The sequence below is a fragment of the Triticum aestivum genome, chromosome 2B, assembly GCF_018294505.1.
Source record: "Triticum aestivum cultivar Chinese Spring chromosome 2B, IWGSC CS RefSeq v2.1, whole genome shotgun sequence".
Taxonomy (NCBI): Eukaryota; Viridiplantae; Streptophyta; class Magnoliopsida; order Poales; family Poaceae; genus Triticum; species Triticum aestivum.
The window spans coordinates 780,204,059-780,219,792 of NC_057798.1; the positions used below are offsets into that span (position 1 = coordinate 780,204,059).

The 15,734-nt window shown below is 48.3% G+C and overlaps 3 protein-coding genes across 6 annotated transcripts; 2 read left to right on the plus strand and 1 right to left on the minus strand.

The window, feature by feature from the left end:
* The first annotated feature begins 3,756 nt into the window (after nt 1-3,756).
* LOC123047360 (uncharacterized) lies at nt 3,757-6,638 on the plus strand. 2 transcript variants are annotated; one of them, XM_044470898.1, is made up of 2 exons: nt 3,757-4,979; nt 5,809-6,638. In XM_044470898.1, exon 1 carries the CDS (start codon nt 3,875-3,877, stop codon nt 4,976-4,978), a length of 1,104 nt encoding a protein of 367 aa, XP_044326833.1. In that variant the 5' UTR covers nt 3,757-3,874; the 3' UTR covers nt 4,979; nt 5,809-6,638. The 2 variants fall into 2 exon arrangements, with proteins under 2 accessions (XP_044326833.1, XP_044326832.1); XM_044470897.1 differs by having other exon boundaries at nt 5,642-5,848.
* On the plus strand, nt 6,533-9,917 carry LOC123047359 (transcription factor MYB106). Of its 2 annotated transcripts, XM_044470894.1 has the most exons (5): nt 6,533-6,758; nt 6,887-6,962; nt 8,025-8,223; nt 8,312-8,441; nt 8,864-9,917. In XM_044470894.1, the coding sequence occupies exons 1-5, from the start codon at nt 6,703-6,705 to the stop codon at nt 9,663-9,665; spliced, it is 1,263 nt and encodes a 420-aa protein (XP_044326829.1). In that variant the 5' UTR covers nt 6,533-6,702; the 3' UTR covers nt 9,666-9,917. The 2 variants fall into 2 exon arrangements, with proteins under 2 accessions (XP_044326829.1, XP_044326831.1); XM_044470896.1 differs by lacking the exon at nt 6,887-6,962 and having other exon boundaries at nt 6,563-6,758.
* A 1,101-nt stretch (nt 9,918-11,018) lies between these two features.
* LOC123047361 (uncharacterized) lies at nt 11,019-14,074 on the minus strand. Of its 2 annotated transcripts, none has more exons than XM_044470900.1 (2): nt 12,738-14,074; nt 11,019-11,570 (listed from the first exon to the last, which is right to left on the minus strand). In XM_044470900.1, exon 1 carries the CDS (start codon nt 14,069-14,071, stop codon nt 13,322-13,324), a length of 750 nt encoding a protein of 249 aa, XP_044326835.1. In that variant the 5' UTR covers nt 14,072-14,074; the 3' UTR covers nt 11,019-11,570; nt 12,738-13,321. The 2 variants fall into 2 exon arrangements, with proteins under 2 accessions (XP_044326835.1, XP_044326834.1); XM_044470899.1 differs by having other exon boundaries at nt 12,738-13,660.
* Between the last annotated feature and the right edge of the window lie 1,660 nt (nt 14,075-15,734).

Consider the following 15,734-nt stretch of genomic DNA (forward strand, 5'->3'; position numbering starts at 1 on the left):
AGGCCAATCTGGGAAAAGCTTCAACGTCGACGAAGACAACCGACGAGGGTGGGGACTGGCGACTAGGATGGCCAGCTGGGGAGGATGGGGACTAGCGGACGAGGATGAACGGCGAGGGTGGGGACTGGCGACGAGGACGGCCACCAGAGGAGACTGGAGGCGCGGCGACGAGGACACCGAGCAGGAGCTGGAGATCTAACCCGAGGTAGAAGAAGCCCAGGACGAATCGGTTTTTTTTATTTTTGCTGCATCTAGTGGCCATGCGGGCTCGCATCCAAGGGATGGGGTAGGACCTGCCGAAACTTTCGGCCGGTGCACCGGCGCCTAGCACCGCCCATTAAATAAGGACAAAGAAAAAGAATAAGGGAAGGGATCTCTCTATATGATCGCTGCCCATTGATGGATTTGTGCTTAGCGACGTCAGGAACCAGTTTGACAATCTATTAAACGCCGCCGTCAGCCGATCAAGGGACCGGGGTAGAACACATTTTTTAGACCTTGATCTTAACCTAATCTGCGGACCAAGTTTGCAAACCCGTGAATAATCCTTGCAAAAACTAACCTGTACAAAACAGTTTTGATTAGAAAAATATCACCTGATCATCCCATCAATCCGTGATGATCATCCAGCAGGCTCTCAATGAAAGCACCAACGTTGGTATTAAATACGGCATATCTCGTAGTAGGGGTCCTAAGTTAGGCATCTTGGAGTGATGGTAGCATGGACACGGGATCTTACCCAGGTTCGGGCCCTCTTGATGGAGGTAAAATCCTACGTCCTGCTTTTGATTGTATTCATATGGGGTGTAGTACAGAGTACATGTGTCTACCACAAGATTTATCTAATGAATATTAGATTGTCTATTGACTAGCCTGGCCTCGGCTTATATATGCACCGTAGGCCTAGGGTTTAGAAGAGTCCTTGTCTTTGCGCCAAGTCTTGTGGAATCCTTTTTGTATTCGTCATGGGCTGTCCGAACTGGCCCACGAGTGTACCGCCATGGGGGCCCGATCCACCTAGTCGAGAGACGACATAGTGAGTACCTCCTAGTCTAGGACACCGTCGGCCACCCCGATGGGCGCGGCTAACCTTGAACGGCGTGGCGTGCGTGGTGGCGCCGCCGCGGCCGCCGACTCCGGCCTGTACGGAGCTCCTCCATGACATCGCTGGTTCTGCCCAGGAGGCAGCGGCACATCTAGGACCTGTTTGATGAAATGCCCATGCGAAAGTGGAGGTAGAAATAAAAATGAAAAATGAAAAAAAGGAGACGTTGGGTCATTGACATGTGGGACCCATGTCCACCTCGGCGCATTTGTCCACATAGGCATGCCACTTCAGCCCGACAGGTGGGCCCAACTTGTCAGTATCGCTGTTTTCGCGAGTAAATCCGACAATCAGTGCTCTCTGTTATGGATTAGGCACATTTTAGGTGGGTTTTTGTGGCCTGGCTAAAATCTGATACCAAGTTGTTACCCTAGCCCCAAGTGTGATGGTTTTGGGTAAATAACTCACTTCCTACATGTTCATGTCTGCAGGTGAATCCGAGAACATGTTAATTGTTCTAACGTATGTGGATGGGAAGTGCAACATGGATCCATGGGTATGGAGTATAGTGTTCTTCCCAAAGTCACATTTCCAGCATATGAGGAAACAACTTTTCAAGGTATCAAGAAGATATGTCAAGGACTTAGACATGAAAATAGCAGTGATCGAAACAACATGGATATCCAGGTCTCGTGCAACATGGAACATGATTTTCAATTAATTCCAGTATACGAGGAAAGAGGATGGAACATGATTCTTGAGAAGACCAGGTCCTGAGAAACATGGCAAGCGATAGAGTTACGTGTTAAGTTCACACCAAATCGAGGTACATTGAGCCAAGTCAGCGGTGGAAGCAACATACCTTGAATTAAAAGGGAAGGGAAAAGGCACGGAAGTGCAATGTGTTCATCATTGCAACAAACCCCATTTTGTGCATCTCTGGATTGTAGTACATGTGCTCGTGATTTTGACATGTCACATGTTCCATCTTGTAGTCATGGTAATGCAAGAAACCAACAAGTACTGCCGATGGCCCTTATGATCAGGATGATAATACAGACCCAGATGATGCTTTGATTGGACATGATGATGATGACAATGAGCATGATTTCGATGACGCACCTAGCTAGTGTTCAGATGATGATCCGGAACCATTGGCCATGCACCACAATTGGAGTTGAGTATAAAGAAATGCGCGGGCATTGGCTAGACAATGTTTAATAAATGTGAATCCATCATATAATAAGTTCTCTTTGCAACCAAATACTTGGGCGTCATCAACACAAGAGAACACCGATGTACATGGATGAGAATGCAAGGAAACCGAATGGGACACCATCCACAACTAACAATAATCAAACAGGTATATAGCTACTGTCGTACTGGTAACTTATATGTAAAATAGCAAAAGCTTGGGAAAATGGGAGCATCCTAATTTTTTTTCATGTCTTCGCTTTAGGCTCATCGTCTGGCCAAGAAAAAACCAAATGTAATCGAGGAAACAAGTTGAGCTAAGGAAAGAACAGATCATTGACAAGAAAGAGGCCGAGTCAAGGGAATAAGTTAAGATAGAGCATTGGGGCTGCCAGTTCAAGGGATTTGGCTCGTAATGAAACACATGACGCTACTAACAATAGCGTCCACCCCTGGACGTCTTTAGCAACAGCGGCCGGACTTGGACGCTATTAATCGCAGCGTCCTTTCTACTTTCACAATTTCCAGCTGCCCAGCTACCCTTTATCAGTTCCGTTAGAGTATTCTTATTTATTATTAATAAGAAAACCGGGTCAACGTTGGTTTCTTCTTTGTGAAAATTTATATACTAATGCGCAAGTAAGTCAAGTTTAATCTAACAATACATTTGAACTATTTTGACTTTTTTGTTTACTTATTTTTTTAAAAATCCTCATATAGGATGTATATATATTACATACAGAAGCCAAAGGGTATTTCCCATACTCCTCCCCACTAATAGGGCATGTACAATGCCCGGCGCTTGCCTAGGCGATTATAGACTAGAAGAAAATAGTGTTAAATAAAAGAATATCTAAGCACCCATGTCTTCCAACGCGAGATGTTTCATTAGAAGGGATGGGAGTTTAAGTGGGAGGGAAATAGGAGTTGAGGAAGCTAATTCCCACCTATTTCTTCTCAAGGGTACCTTGTTAATTCGTGAGCAAAGTTTTATCCCATGCTAATTCTCATCATATACTCCCTCCGTTTTTTTAGTCTGCATATAAGATTTGGTCAAAGTCAAACTTTATAAAGTTTGGCCAACTTTATAGGAAAAAATATCAACATTTGCAATACTAAACTTGTATGGTATGAAAATTAATTTCATGATGCATCTAAAAATATCGATTTCATATTTGTGAATCTTGATACTTTTTTCTATAAATTTAGTTAAAGTTAACAAAATTTGACTTTGACCAAATCTTATATGCAGACTAAAAAGAAACGGAGGGAGTACCAAACAAGGGAATGAGAGTAAAATCTACTTCCCATGACTACTCCCTCCTTTTTTTTCAACATCAGTACAGACACAAAACACTCATATACACGTGCATATACTCACTTCTAAGAACGCACACAGACTCTACATTTATGAGCACCTCCGAAAAACTGAGCCGGCATATCATTTTGAAATTTACAAAGTCACCGTAGGCGCTCGTGGATGACTACTCCCTCCATGAACACTCTTGTGCAAACTCGTGTTTACCAAACAGGCTGTGAATTTCGTGATGTTTCTTTCTGTCATCCGGCCGTTGGATATTTCGCCGCACATCCAAATCCGCCGCCGTCACGCTCGCGCTCTCACCCGGCGGCGCCATGCTCCTCGCCAACCTCCTCCCGCCGCCGCGCTGCCCGCTGGCCTCCCGCACCCGCTGCCAGGCCCCGGCCCGCCACCACCAGCCCGCCGCCTCCTCCTCCCGCGGCCTCCTCCTCCGCGGCGCGGGCTCCCCCGTCGTCAAGCGCCTGCCCGCCGGCGACTGGCTCCTCTGGTACCACTCCGACACGCGCATCTCCCTCGCCACCTCCCCCGACGGCCTGCGCTGGAGCGCGCCCGTGGCGCCCGACCCGCTGCTGCCCTCCGCCGACTGGTGGGTCTTCGACACCGCCGCCGTCCGCCCGGGCGACGTGCTCGTCATCTCCGGCCCCGACGCGCCGGCGTCGTCCCGCCGCCCCCCGCCCTCCTCCTCCTCCGCCGTGTACTGGCTCTACTACACCGGCTCCAACGACGCGCGCCTCGCGTCGTCCCCGTTCCCCGCCGCGGACGTCGCCGCGCTGCCCGGCCTCGCCATCAGCCAGGACGGCCGCCACTGGGCGCGCATCGAGGGGGCCCACCACACCGGCGCGCTGCTCGGGGTCGGGGAGGACCACCCCCAGGGCTGGGAGAAGCGCTGCGCGGCGGCCCCCAAGGTGGTGATGCACGCCGACGGGGACCTCCGGATGTACTACCACTCGTTCGACGAAATGTCCCAGAGGCACGCGGTCGGGGTGGCCAGGTCCAGGGACGGCATCCGGTGGGAGAGGGTGGGGAAGGTGCTCGAGGGAGGCGGGCCTGGATCGTTCGATGAAGGCGGTGTGCGGCAGGGGCATGTCGTCCGTGACCGCGCCGCCGGTCGGTACATGATGGCGTACGAGGGTTTGGACGGCAATGGCGGGGTGAGCATTGGGTTGGCCGTGTCGGAGGACGGGCTGCGAGGCTGGAGGCGGTGCAGTGAATCACCAGCGCTGCGCCCGTCGGAGGATGATGATGAGTGGGACGTCGCTGGGGTCGGCGCCCCGTGCCTGGTGCAAATGGATGGGCCGTATGATTGGAGACTCTATTACATGGGCGTAGGGAAGGATGGTGAGGCTGCTATCGGGATGGCATATTCAGAGGGTCAGGGTCTTCCGAGGTTCAACAAGTGTGATGCTCTTCTCATGTAAGGTGAGCTGTGTTGTGTATGTTTCAGGGAATGTACTTTGATGAGGAGCTTCTGCATGGCTCATTTGACAATGCTGATCAAGTTATCATGATAAAATTTGATGTTAGTTTTACTTAGCGTCTTCATTCAACCTGCTTTGGTGCTTTGTAACACCAATGTATTTGCACCTCTTTCAATTTCCTAACATTGCTATCCCCCACATCCGTGATCTGTCAGAGCACGTTAGAGAAGCAATGGTGTTTGGCAAAATGGTTATGGTATGCTTAGGTCTGAACTGTCACTGAGACCAGATGGAACCTCTGGACCCTGATCGCATATTCTGCCTAATAAATTTTTACTGTCAGTTGTTTGAAAAGGTTTTACCGCCATATTAGTTAGCTAGAGCACATCTTCATAATCACAGGTGGATCTAGACTTATACTAGTATGTAGGGTGCATATGTGTAGCAGTGTGAAAGTGTGGATCTTTGCGCAACATTTCATAGGGTCTGTTCCTGTCATTTACAATTTGTTGTGCTTTTATTTATGTTCTTCTACTTAGTTTTTGCTAATTCTATTGCACTCATTGCATAGCTGGTGGCTTTTATGTTGTCCGGAACCTTCCAGCTTACAATAAAATCAACTTGTGCATATCATGCTAACGTTGTATCATGCGCAAGTGGCAGGGGTTAAAGTACGCACAAATTTCCACGAGTTCTTGTCTGTTGTTGCTACTACCATCTAATACTGGTTGTTGGTTCAGTATGACGCACACAAGTTGGTATTGGTCCATCGGCTTCTCTAGTCTAGATTACAATAGTCATAACAGCTGCCCTATTTACTAACATGACAGGACACCAGCGTCAGTTCTCACTAATCAATTGTTCCTCCAGGTATGCATATCACTTTTTCACAACTTACATATTACAGTAGAAGAGGTTATGGACAATGATATTCTGCAAATAAGATGTCTGCTGAAAAAGTGACTGTTTTGTAAGGACCTTTATGCACAGTCATATCAAGGTTATGCATAATATTATGGCAGTCTGTCTGAGAGTAGATTTTTAAGTGCCTTATGTGCCATCCGTACTAATATCCTGCAGTGCATGTCTTTATAATAGATGTATTTGAGAAGAGGTATTTGCATTGGAATCACATGTACTTTTCCAAACCCATAGGATTACTATATTTTGAAAAATCACTTTATCTGTATGGTTGCAAATCTACTAGTTGTAGTTATTGTTGGTATGTAATCCTGTGCTGGAAATTTCAACAGTCCAGGACCCTCTAAATTTAATGAAAATAATTTCCACCTATGCCTGCAATCTTTAAGCTGATTGCAAATTAATGCCACCTATCAAATCGCCATAGCTTCAAAGAAGCAGACTAGCAGTGTCTGATTTCATGATTTGTGTTATTTAGCAATTTCATCGTGATAACAGTTGTTAATTGGCCTTTATTTGAAACTGCAGTTAAATCTCTAGCTATATGCCACTGAAACAATGTGAACTTATTCATTGTTCCATTGACAAGTTTGGTTCAGGCCAACATGTTAGTCAGACAGTGAGTGACACAGAAGGGACGCGGTAAACAACAGCTTCCCAGCAGATCGTCCAAGCTTTCCTTCACAGGAAGCAACCAAGGTGATAAACAAGATGGTACAATCTTCCACTGGCACGAGAGGTTGATCTGGTCTGAAAAGCCATGTGCAGATGGAAGAACCTGTACCACAATCTTGAATAATGCAATGTTACATAGTTATTTCGATGGGGTCATGGATGTCCTTAGTTCCTTCGCAGTGAGGTAAGTGTTTCATCCCTGACCTGTCTCCAGTTAGTTTGTTCACATGTTCTCTATTCTAACACAGTGCAACTGTGCTGTTATATACACAAATAATGTCTTTAAGATGTCATAATGCTTATTTTTCTTAGGCTGAATAATGCTTCTTGTCATGAAATAGTTCCGGTATCCTTCTTCCCGCCCTCTCTTTGCAGTACTTCAGTTGAGGTACTCCCACATCATACTCATACACTGGGAATGTATTTTTAGGTTGAGACTGCATGTTATCCTGTCTACTTCTCTAGAGTGGATAGTGCAGCTCTTATATCCATGTCTTATATGTGTGCAGTATTACGTTTATTGATCATTTTGTGTTCTTCCCATTTTCCCACACTATTCAGTAAGTGTTTCCTTACACAGAACTGCAAGTAAAGCTACTCATGTAGTTTGATGTTGACCATTCACTGCCCTAATGGTCCCATATCATACTAACACACGTTTATCCAGGTGTCATCTTTTTTACCTTTTCAACTGTAAGGCTTCCAGTATCTTCCTGCATCTCACAAAAGCATTAATTTTTCTAGTTCATTAGTTTATTCTCGCTTCAAGTTTTTTTTTTGCGTGGAATAAATTCAAAAAAAGAAGTTTGGCATTGGTGCCATTACTGAAAGCAACTTCAAATCCATGGAGAGCTTCACCAGTAAAAAAACGGCGTTTGCTAAAGAAACAAACCCTCCATCTACAGCTGTACACCAAACAGTTCATTCTGAGATATTATAATGAAATCCTTAATTCCAAGCATTGGTAGACAATGCATGTTAACAAGCCTATGTTTTGTACTGGACTGCCAGAATGGCTGTACCAAATGGGTTGCTCCTCTAAGAGGACTCGTCCCAAAATGAAGCAACATACGTAACGAACATTGACCCTCAATAACTTCAGGCAAAAAGAAAATTACCTTACGGTCTCACCAACCTAGACTTGGTGTCATAGTAGAGGGGTCCAATCACCGCTTGGAGTTATAGCAGCTTTTATTTCGAGGGCCATAGCCGTGGACCTGAATGCTAAACTCATACTCAACTGAAAGTCACTTGCTTGTTACTCTTACATTCAGTTGATCGGTGAGGAGCTGTACATCTTCTTGCACCCAGTAACCTGCGCCAAAACCAAACGGTCAAAAGGGCATTTATGTCATGATGATAAGGCGTGGAAAGTTCAGTTTTCATACCTTCATATCGTGCTAATGATGTATAGCTCTAACTTGCCCTCTCCTGCTGCTGCTCTATTTAGCTCCTCTGCACTCAGCTGTCAGCTCCTGGCTTCCGAAAGGCAGCAGCATATTACGGGCCTACTCCAATGGGGCGATCGCTATGCTGTGACAAGGTCGGCCTAAAGAAAGGTCCATGGACGCCGGAGGAGGACGAGAAGCTTCTTGCCCACATCGAGGAGCATGGGCACGGGAGCTGGCGTGCATTGCCCTCCAAGGCCGGTGAGTCTACAAAAGCTTGAATTTCATCCGGTTGCTGAGGATCAAAGGCGTCTACGGGGTTGGTGAGGGTTCGACCAACATCTTGCAGGTTTGCAGAGGTGCGGCAAGAGCTGCAGACTGAGATGGACCAACTACCTGCAGCCGGACATCAAGAGGGGCAAGTTCAGCTTGCAGGAAGAACAGACCATCATCCAGCTTCATGCTCTTCTCGGCAACAGGTGTGTAGTTGTTTTCACGTATAGTTTTTTTTTACTCGGATTATTACAGCACAGTTACCAACTTAAGCTCCCTTCAGAGTAGTAGAGATCCTTCTGTTGCCGCGTCATCAATGTCTTACCTGCATCCTTTTTCAGGGCTAAGATCAAGTGCAGAGTCTCTGACCTTGTAATTGCTTGAAAAAAAATTCCATGTATATGCATTCCACTCCTACCACATCTGAAAGCAAAATAGAAGACGAATAATTTGTAGTGTTGAATGCACCAAAATGTCAGCGTTTTCATTCTGTATATTCAGAATCCTCCTGATTTTTTGCACTTCCAGAATAAAGAATTTTGGCTGGCATTGTCTTTTTTATGTTGTCCAGCAATAATAATGCATGAGTATGATCAGCTCTTAAGCTTTGCTTCCTGGGACTGTTCAGGTGGTCTGCCATCGCGACGCACCTGTCGAGGCGCACCGACAACGAGATCAAGAACTACTGGAACACCCACCTCAAGAAGAGGCTGGCCAAGATGGGGATCGACCCCGTCACCCACAAGGCCGCCAGCGGAGCTCCCGTGGGCACCGCAGACGACGTCAGATCAGCCAAGGCCGCGGCGAGCCTGAGCCACATGGCCCAGTGGGAGAGCGCCCGGCTCGAGGCCGAGGGGCGCCTGGCTCGAGAATCCACGATGCGCGCAGCAGCCTCCAGGCCAACCTCAGTCCCTCTGCACCCAATAAACCTGCCAGAGCCTGCCGCCTCCCCGTGCCTCGGCCTGCTGCAGCCATGGCAGGGCGCCGCGAAGCTCGACCTGGAGTCACCCACCTCCACGCTGACGTTCATCGGTAACAATAACAGCGTCAGCCTTGGGATATCCGAGGGCGACCCCACGACGTGGAGGTTGAGAGGCGATGATCCGGAGCGCGAAGAGGACAGTGCGCGCAGGTTCCTCCGCCAGCAGCAGATGCAAGGGCTGGAAGGCGCGGAGAGGGGAGACGAGCACATCATTGGCTGCGGTGAGGAGCCGTGGTTCCAAGAAACCGTTGGCGTCGGGGCCGGCCTCACAGACGTGCTGCTCGCTGGATCCGGTGTCGGTGCGCACGGTGCACTGGAGTGCTGGGGCGAGTCCGGCAATGGCCAGGCCGAGCACGGCGGCCAGGTCTCGGGCGACGGAGAGAGCAGCAGCAGCTACTGGAGCGGCATCCTCGGCATGGTGGTCAGCTCGGAGCCGCCATTTCTCTAGGGCGGGGCGGGGCGGGGTCCCTCCCTTCTAGGCTGCACATTTTCCTCCTCCTTCTTCTTCTTCTTCGGTCAGAACTTGCGCCAAAATCCACTGAATCGTCTGCTGTGACTGTGAGGATGCAGTAAATAAACTCTGTATTACGGAGTAAGTAAAAAAGGATCAAGACGAGTGCGTGTTGAACAATAAGTCATGCAGGACCGACGACAGTGTAGTTAATGGCGCACGGACTTTACAGTTGGTTGGTTGGTTGAATGCCCGAGCTGCCGTGTTTCCCTTTGCCTTGATCCGGATCAAAACCCAGAATGATTGACCGGTACTGCTCATGCTCAGATCGAAGCTTCGGTCCCCGTCAGAGACCTGCCTGGCTGCTGTGGACCTTTGTTTTGGCATAAATGAGGGAATTTTCACAGTGATTCAACCCTGAGATCTAGGACCGTTCAGTAAAGGTAAACGTCTTTACTCCATTTGGTTACAAGTGTGCTGAAATTGAAGCAATTGACACCGAAACCGTCAACACAAGATAATAGCACTACTAATTTACAGTTCCAGCAGCAGACCATTGGTTAAAACCTAATGGACATGTATCAGATCATTGCAGTCTACTCCCTCCAAAATAGATGACCCAACTACAAAGTTGGGTCATCTATTCTAAAACGGAGGGACTAGCTTTTAAAAGAGAAAAGATAAAGGAGTTTTACGGTAATTCAACACTGTTCAGTAAAGCCGAAATCCAGTTTGAGTTTTTACTCCATTTGGATACAAATGTGCTGAAAACCATCAATACTAGTAGAAGATAACAGTACCCCTAATTTACAGTTACTCCGTTTAAGGTAACAACAATAGCTGCTGCACTTCATTCTCTTATTTCATTTTGAACCGCGCCCTCTTCAGTTTTTACACATACTCCACATGCTACTGATACAAACCATATTTGCCCCCCAAAGTTTACAGGTGTGCTTGCTCTGTTATATGCGGTATAAATGATATCCAGTTTTTTTTGGAACTTTCTAGCATCCCAGCCCTAATGGCAGACCCAGAGCGCTGATAACACGAGGCTGGGAATCATCCTGCCTGCAACTCATTCTCTCTTCTGAATTTCCTGTGGCATGACTTGTACCACTTGATGTCACAAATAAAAAATGAATCCAGCTTTGGAGTTGCTATGTACTCATTCGCATATTGGATGAATTTCATGTTACTGCCGTCGGTTACTTCCCAACATCAAGTTCAGTCCCGCCCTTTTCTGTGCATTGGAGATTGCACAGTTTATGAAGAAAGCAAGTAAAGGTTTACAGAAAAAATATATCAATGTTCACAATACCACATCAATGTACCATTAGATCCATCATGGAATAGTATTCTTTTCTCATACTGTATTTATCTGCTATAGTAGATGCTGATATTTTTCAACATTACAAATTCGGTCAAACTGTAATGTAAAGACAAAACTAACATGCGAAGTAAAAAAGATCAGCCGGGAGTACTAATTCACTGTCGACCAGTCATCAAGCAACAGTTGCACGGGACGGCAAAGAGCAAACATGGTACAGCGGTGAAAGCTCCGCAATCCCAACTCTTGCACAAACCAAAAGACCAGCACAGCACATCAGGCAAAATGAACTCACAAAAGGATCTGAGACCAGCTATCACAACCAAGGGAAGCAGCCCCTCCAGCTGAAGGACTTGTTGCCCTTGGCCGCAGTCGTCCTCCTCGACACCCTGGTACCTGCAGGCCCCTCGCCTCCTTGCACGCCCTCTCGAGCTACACCACCCGCGACGAACAAGGAGTTTAGAGCTGGGCGGCCGCTGCGAGGACGTGCACTTCCATGCCTCCAGGGTCGGCTTCTTGTAGTTCAGGCACCCGCACAGCGCCCCCCTCTCCCTGGACGTCAGCGTGGGGTGTGGCTGCATTGCACAAGCTCACGCCGTTACATTCACACAAGCGGATTGGAGATTTGAAATGGATATTAAAAGAAAACAATTGCTTAATTATATTATTGATTTCGGAGTTTGTATATTTTGTGGCAATTGTGTTGAGTACTGTCCAGCAAGCTGTTTATCACTGACTGAAGAATAGCTAATGCTAATTTTCACTTGTCTGACAGTTTCACTTAAAGTTGCACTCTGCCAAGGCTGAAATCACTCTATTTTATGGCGTGCAACTATTAGTCTTTAGGTTATATATTATATATGAAGTGCCCTTGAGATTCGAATGGTTCTATGTTGATTGAAAAACAGTAGTAATGTGATCAGGGTTTAATGAAATTGCAAGTAACTTACGAATTGAGAACCCGGTAGCAAATCCAGCAATTCTGTACTCACAAAATTCAACCAAGTTCTGTAAGCATTTTTTTTCTTAATGGTACTAGCTAAAGCAGTTAAGCTCAATCATGCTCCAAAGGAAGGGCAACCAAGGGCGAAATGTGTAGTACTCCAATTTGTGTGTTTCCATGCTTCAAAGGAAGGCCACGCATGAGAAAGAAATTAAAGAAGGAAGCACATACAAAAAGGAGAGGGAAAAAACATTTGCACATAGAAAGCACCAACGGCAATCCGGTAGACGGTTCCTAGGTTCCATTGCAACAGTAGGCTAAACAAAGGAGATATCTTGGTTGTACAATTATCAGAGTTCAATACCAAAGAGGATCAACTCGAATGACTAATGGCAGCATGAATCACAAAAGTGCACTGCCAACAGGGGAAGGTACAAAAAGGTTTACATCTGCGTGCAGGCAAACAGAGTTGGGTTTTTGACAGGAAGTACTGATGTAAATCACTACGGGTTGTGCGGAATCTTAGTAACTTACTATAGATGAAATAAAGTGCCCCAACACGCGGAGCTACAACTCAAGATAGATGTCCCAGTAAGAAAAAACTCAAGATAGATGTCATGAAGAGGAGATAAACATAGGTGTCAACTGAAAACAATTGGGATTTCTAAGGAAAAGAGGTATTATTTTGCATGACAAATATTTTGTTTTGGGGAGATAAATATTGTGACCATTTGAACTGTAAGCTGTGTGGTCGTGATATGAAGGGAAGGAGGTTTCTGGCATTCAACAGAGAGCTTACCACTTGACACTGTCGGTGCCGATAATAACGACGGTGGAAAGTTGCAATATGCATGAGACGGTTTGGGCAATGAAGCAGAACCACACACCCTCTCAAACTGGAATGTGTCGACGCCGCGCGTGTAACAGCCTCGCCTGATCGACGAGCTTCCGACATGATATAGGAGCAAGTGCCTCCCCACTGCACCCGTGAGCAAGGACCCAGAAGGCAGCGAGATTGTCTCATTCTCCATCTGCCACTGCCACTGGGTGGAAATCCCACCATTGTTTCGCCAAACCGTAAAACTGCGGCGAGCTGTGTTGGGTGTAGGCACAAACATCCGAATCGTGCCTTGGCCTGCCTCTGCGATGGCCACATCATCGCTCGGAGCTCTGGCACAGGGTGGGTGGACGGCCATGGAGAACTCCATCCTCTGAATGTCAAGCACCAGCAATTTTTCACCTGAAATCCAGTAGAAGCAGCCATGGGCGTAATGGCGCGACCTGAAGTGAACCATCCCTGTGAAATCCGGTAGAGGCAACGAGACGCTCCGAGTCAGGGCTCGCCATTGCCCTGTGCGGGAAGAGAAGACGACGGCCATCTGCTTAGCTTGGAGCAGCGCCACCCAGATCACCCTGAATGACGTCTCCGCCGTAGCTGTAGCAGCTTCCTCCTCGTCGTCGTAGCCGGGAGGGACGAGGAAGGTCTCGGCGAAGCTCTGCCCATATATCATGAGGTGGTCCGCAACCGGAGCGGCCATGTCGTCGGGGATTGGGGGGGAGCAGGAGATACTGCCGGTGCAGGGGGTCGCACACCACCATCTCTTTGAAGAGGGCATCCAACCCATCACCGGAGTCGTGGCGGCGGGGTCTGTCGAGGAGGACGCGGCCGTCGCGGACTTCCCGCACGGACCAGTCCCGGGCGGGGGCGGGGAGGAAGGTGAAGGGGGGGGGGGGGCCGGGGGCGGGGAGGAAGGCGAAGGAGAAGTCGGCGGCGAGGGCGACGGCGCCGGCCGCCGGCGCGGAGCGGTGAGGCCGGACGGCGGGGTGGAAGCGGTGAACAACTGGGTCGAGGAAGCCGAGGAGGGGCGGGGGGTGGATCTTGCGGAATCGCCGGAGGAATTTGCGGTCGGCGATGAGGCGGCGGAAGGAGACGCAGGCGGCGGAGGCGCGGATGAGGTCTTCTGGGGTGGCGAGGCGGAGGAAGATGTCCACTAGTAGCTCGTCGGGGATCGCCAGCGAGGCCATCTTCCGGCCGCCCTCCGGCGTCGGTGCTGGCGGCGGCGGCGGTGTGTGTGGGGGCGAGTTCGCACGATGCAGTGCGTGCTGTTGGGGAAGTAAGCCCACGGTACACATGGGCTGCAGAATACGGCCGAGAACTCAAATGAATAAGTTTGAGTTTAGTTGTCTAAAAAAAAGTGTCCCGGGCGATTCTTTCAATCTTTCCTAGGGTTTGCCTCCTCTCAATGGCGACGGCCATCGTTGAGTGTTTGCTTCCTCCCCGTTGTGCCTCGTTGTGGAATCCACTCGGACTCGGGTTGACCAAGGGACGGTCCTTGCACCGTTCCTCGACCTTGGTGGTCCGCCGGAGGGGTCGTTGGGTTAGGGTCCTCTCACAGTCCAAAGTTTCTTCTCGAGCTAGGGTTTCAAGGATGGCAGTGGATGAATCGATCTCGACGGGGGCGCCCCGCAAGGGTTGATCCAGGGAAGCAAATTTCAGATGGGGCTGGAACCTCTGCGGCAGATGGTATTAACAGCAAGCACACATCTGCTGTTGGGAGTGTTTCGGTAGCTGCAATTCTGCTTGTATTCAGCGGAGACACATGCGAAGGCATGCTTGCGCTTCCATCACCTGATGTACCACACCCCAAGAGATCAAGGACCAGTTCAGTTGGAAAGGAAGGCAATGTTATAGTGAAACACATCCGGCGGGCTCCCTAGAGGGGCGCCGCCAAGCCCAATGAGTGCACTCTATTGGAACTGCCGCGGCGGGGGTAAAGCCGCGACAGTTCAAGAAATTCGCGAGTTCATGAATAAATTTGCCCCTACCCTTTTGTGTATCATTGAAACTCAGATAAAAGGCTCGAGGGTAGAGGCATTAGCAAGTACTTTTGGTTATGATAATGGTTCTGCAATTGATAGTAGAGGAAGAAGTGGTGGCATTGGTGTATTCTAGAATAATGAAACGAAAGTTGATTTTCTTGGTTACTTGGAGTATCATATCGATTGCTCAGTATTGGAAGAGGGTCAGGACCCATGGAGGTGCACTGTTGTATATAGAGAGGCCCAGACCGATCTCAGCCATCAAACTTGGGACACCCTGAATAACATCAGTACCACTAGCAACCTTCCGTGTGGATGTGTTTAGGAGGAAAATATCTGGTACTCCCACCCCTAGGGTGCTCCCGGTTCTCCAAACTTGGTAGCACATTTTTAAATGCTCAAAAAATTATGAAAGATTTTTTTCAGAATTTTTCGAACATTTAAAAATGTACTGTCGAGTTTGGAGCACCGGGAGCATACTAGGGGTGAGAGTACCAGATATTTCCCGTGTTTAGGGGATTTCAATGAGGTTCTGCGCCCCGAAGAGCACGAGGGCGTAGGAGAGAGGAGTAACGCTCAGACTCTGGCTTTCTGTGACACCGTCGATGTTTGTATGTTACTTGACGTCGGATATATTGGCAGGTTTTGGACCTTCGAGAAGAAAGTAACAGGGGGAACGTATACCAGGGTGCGTCTTGATTGAGCCCTCACAAATGCAAATTGGGGAGCAAGATTTCCCCTAGTGGACTCAACCCATTTGACAGCGGCCACATCAGATCATTGTCCAATACTATTGAGTGATGCCAGAACCCTGTTCGTTACGAAGTGATGTGGGAAGGCCATGAGAGATGGCGAGATGATAACCCACAAGTGTAGGGGATCGCAACAGCTTTCGAGGGTAAAGTATTCAACCCAAATTTATTGATTCGACACAAGGGGAGCCAAAGAATATTCTTGAGTATTAGCAGTTGAGTTG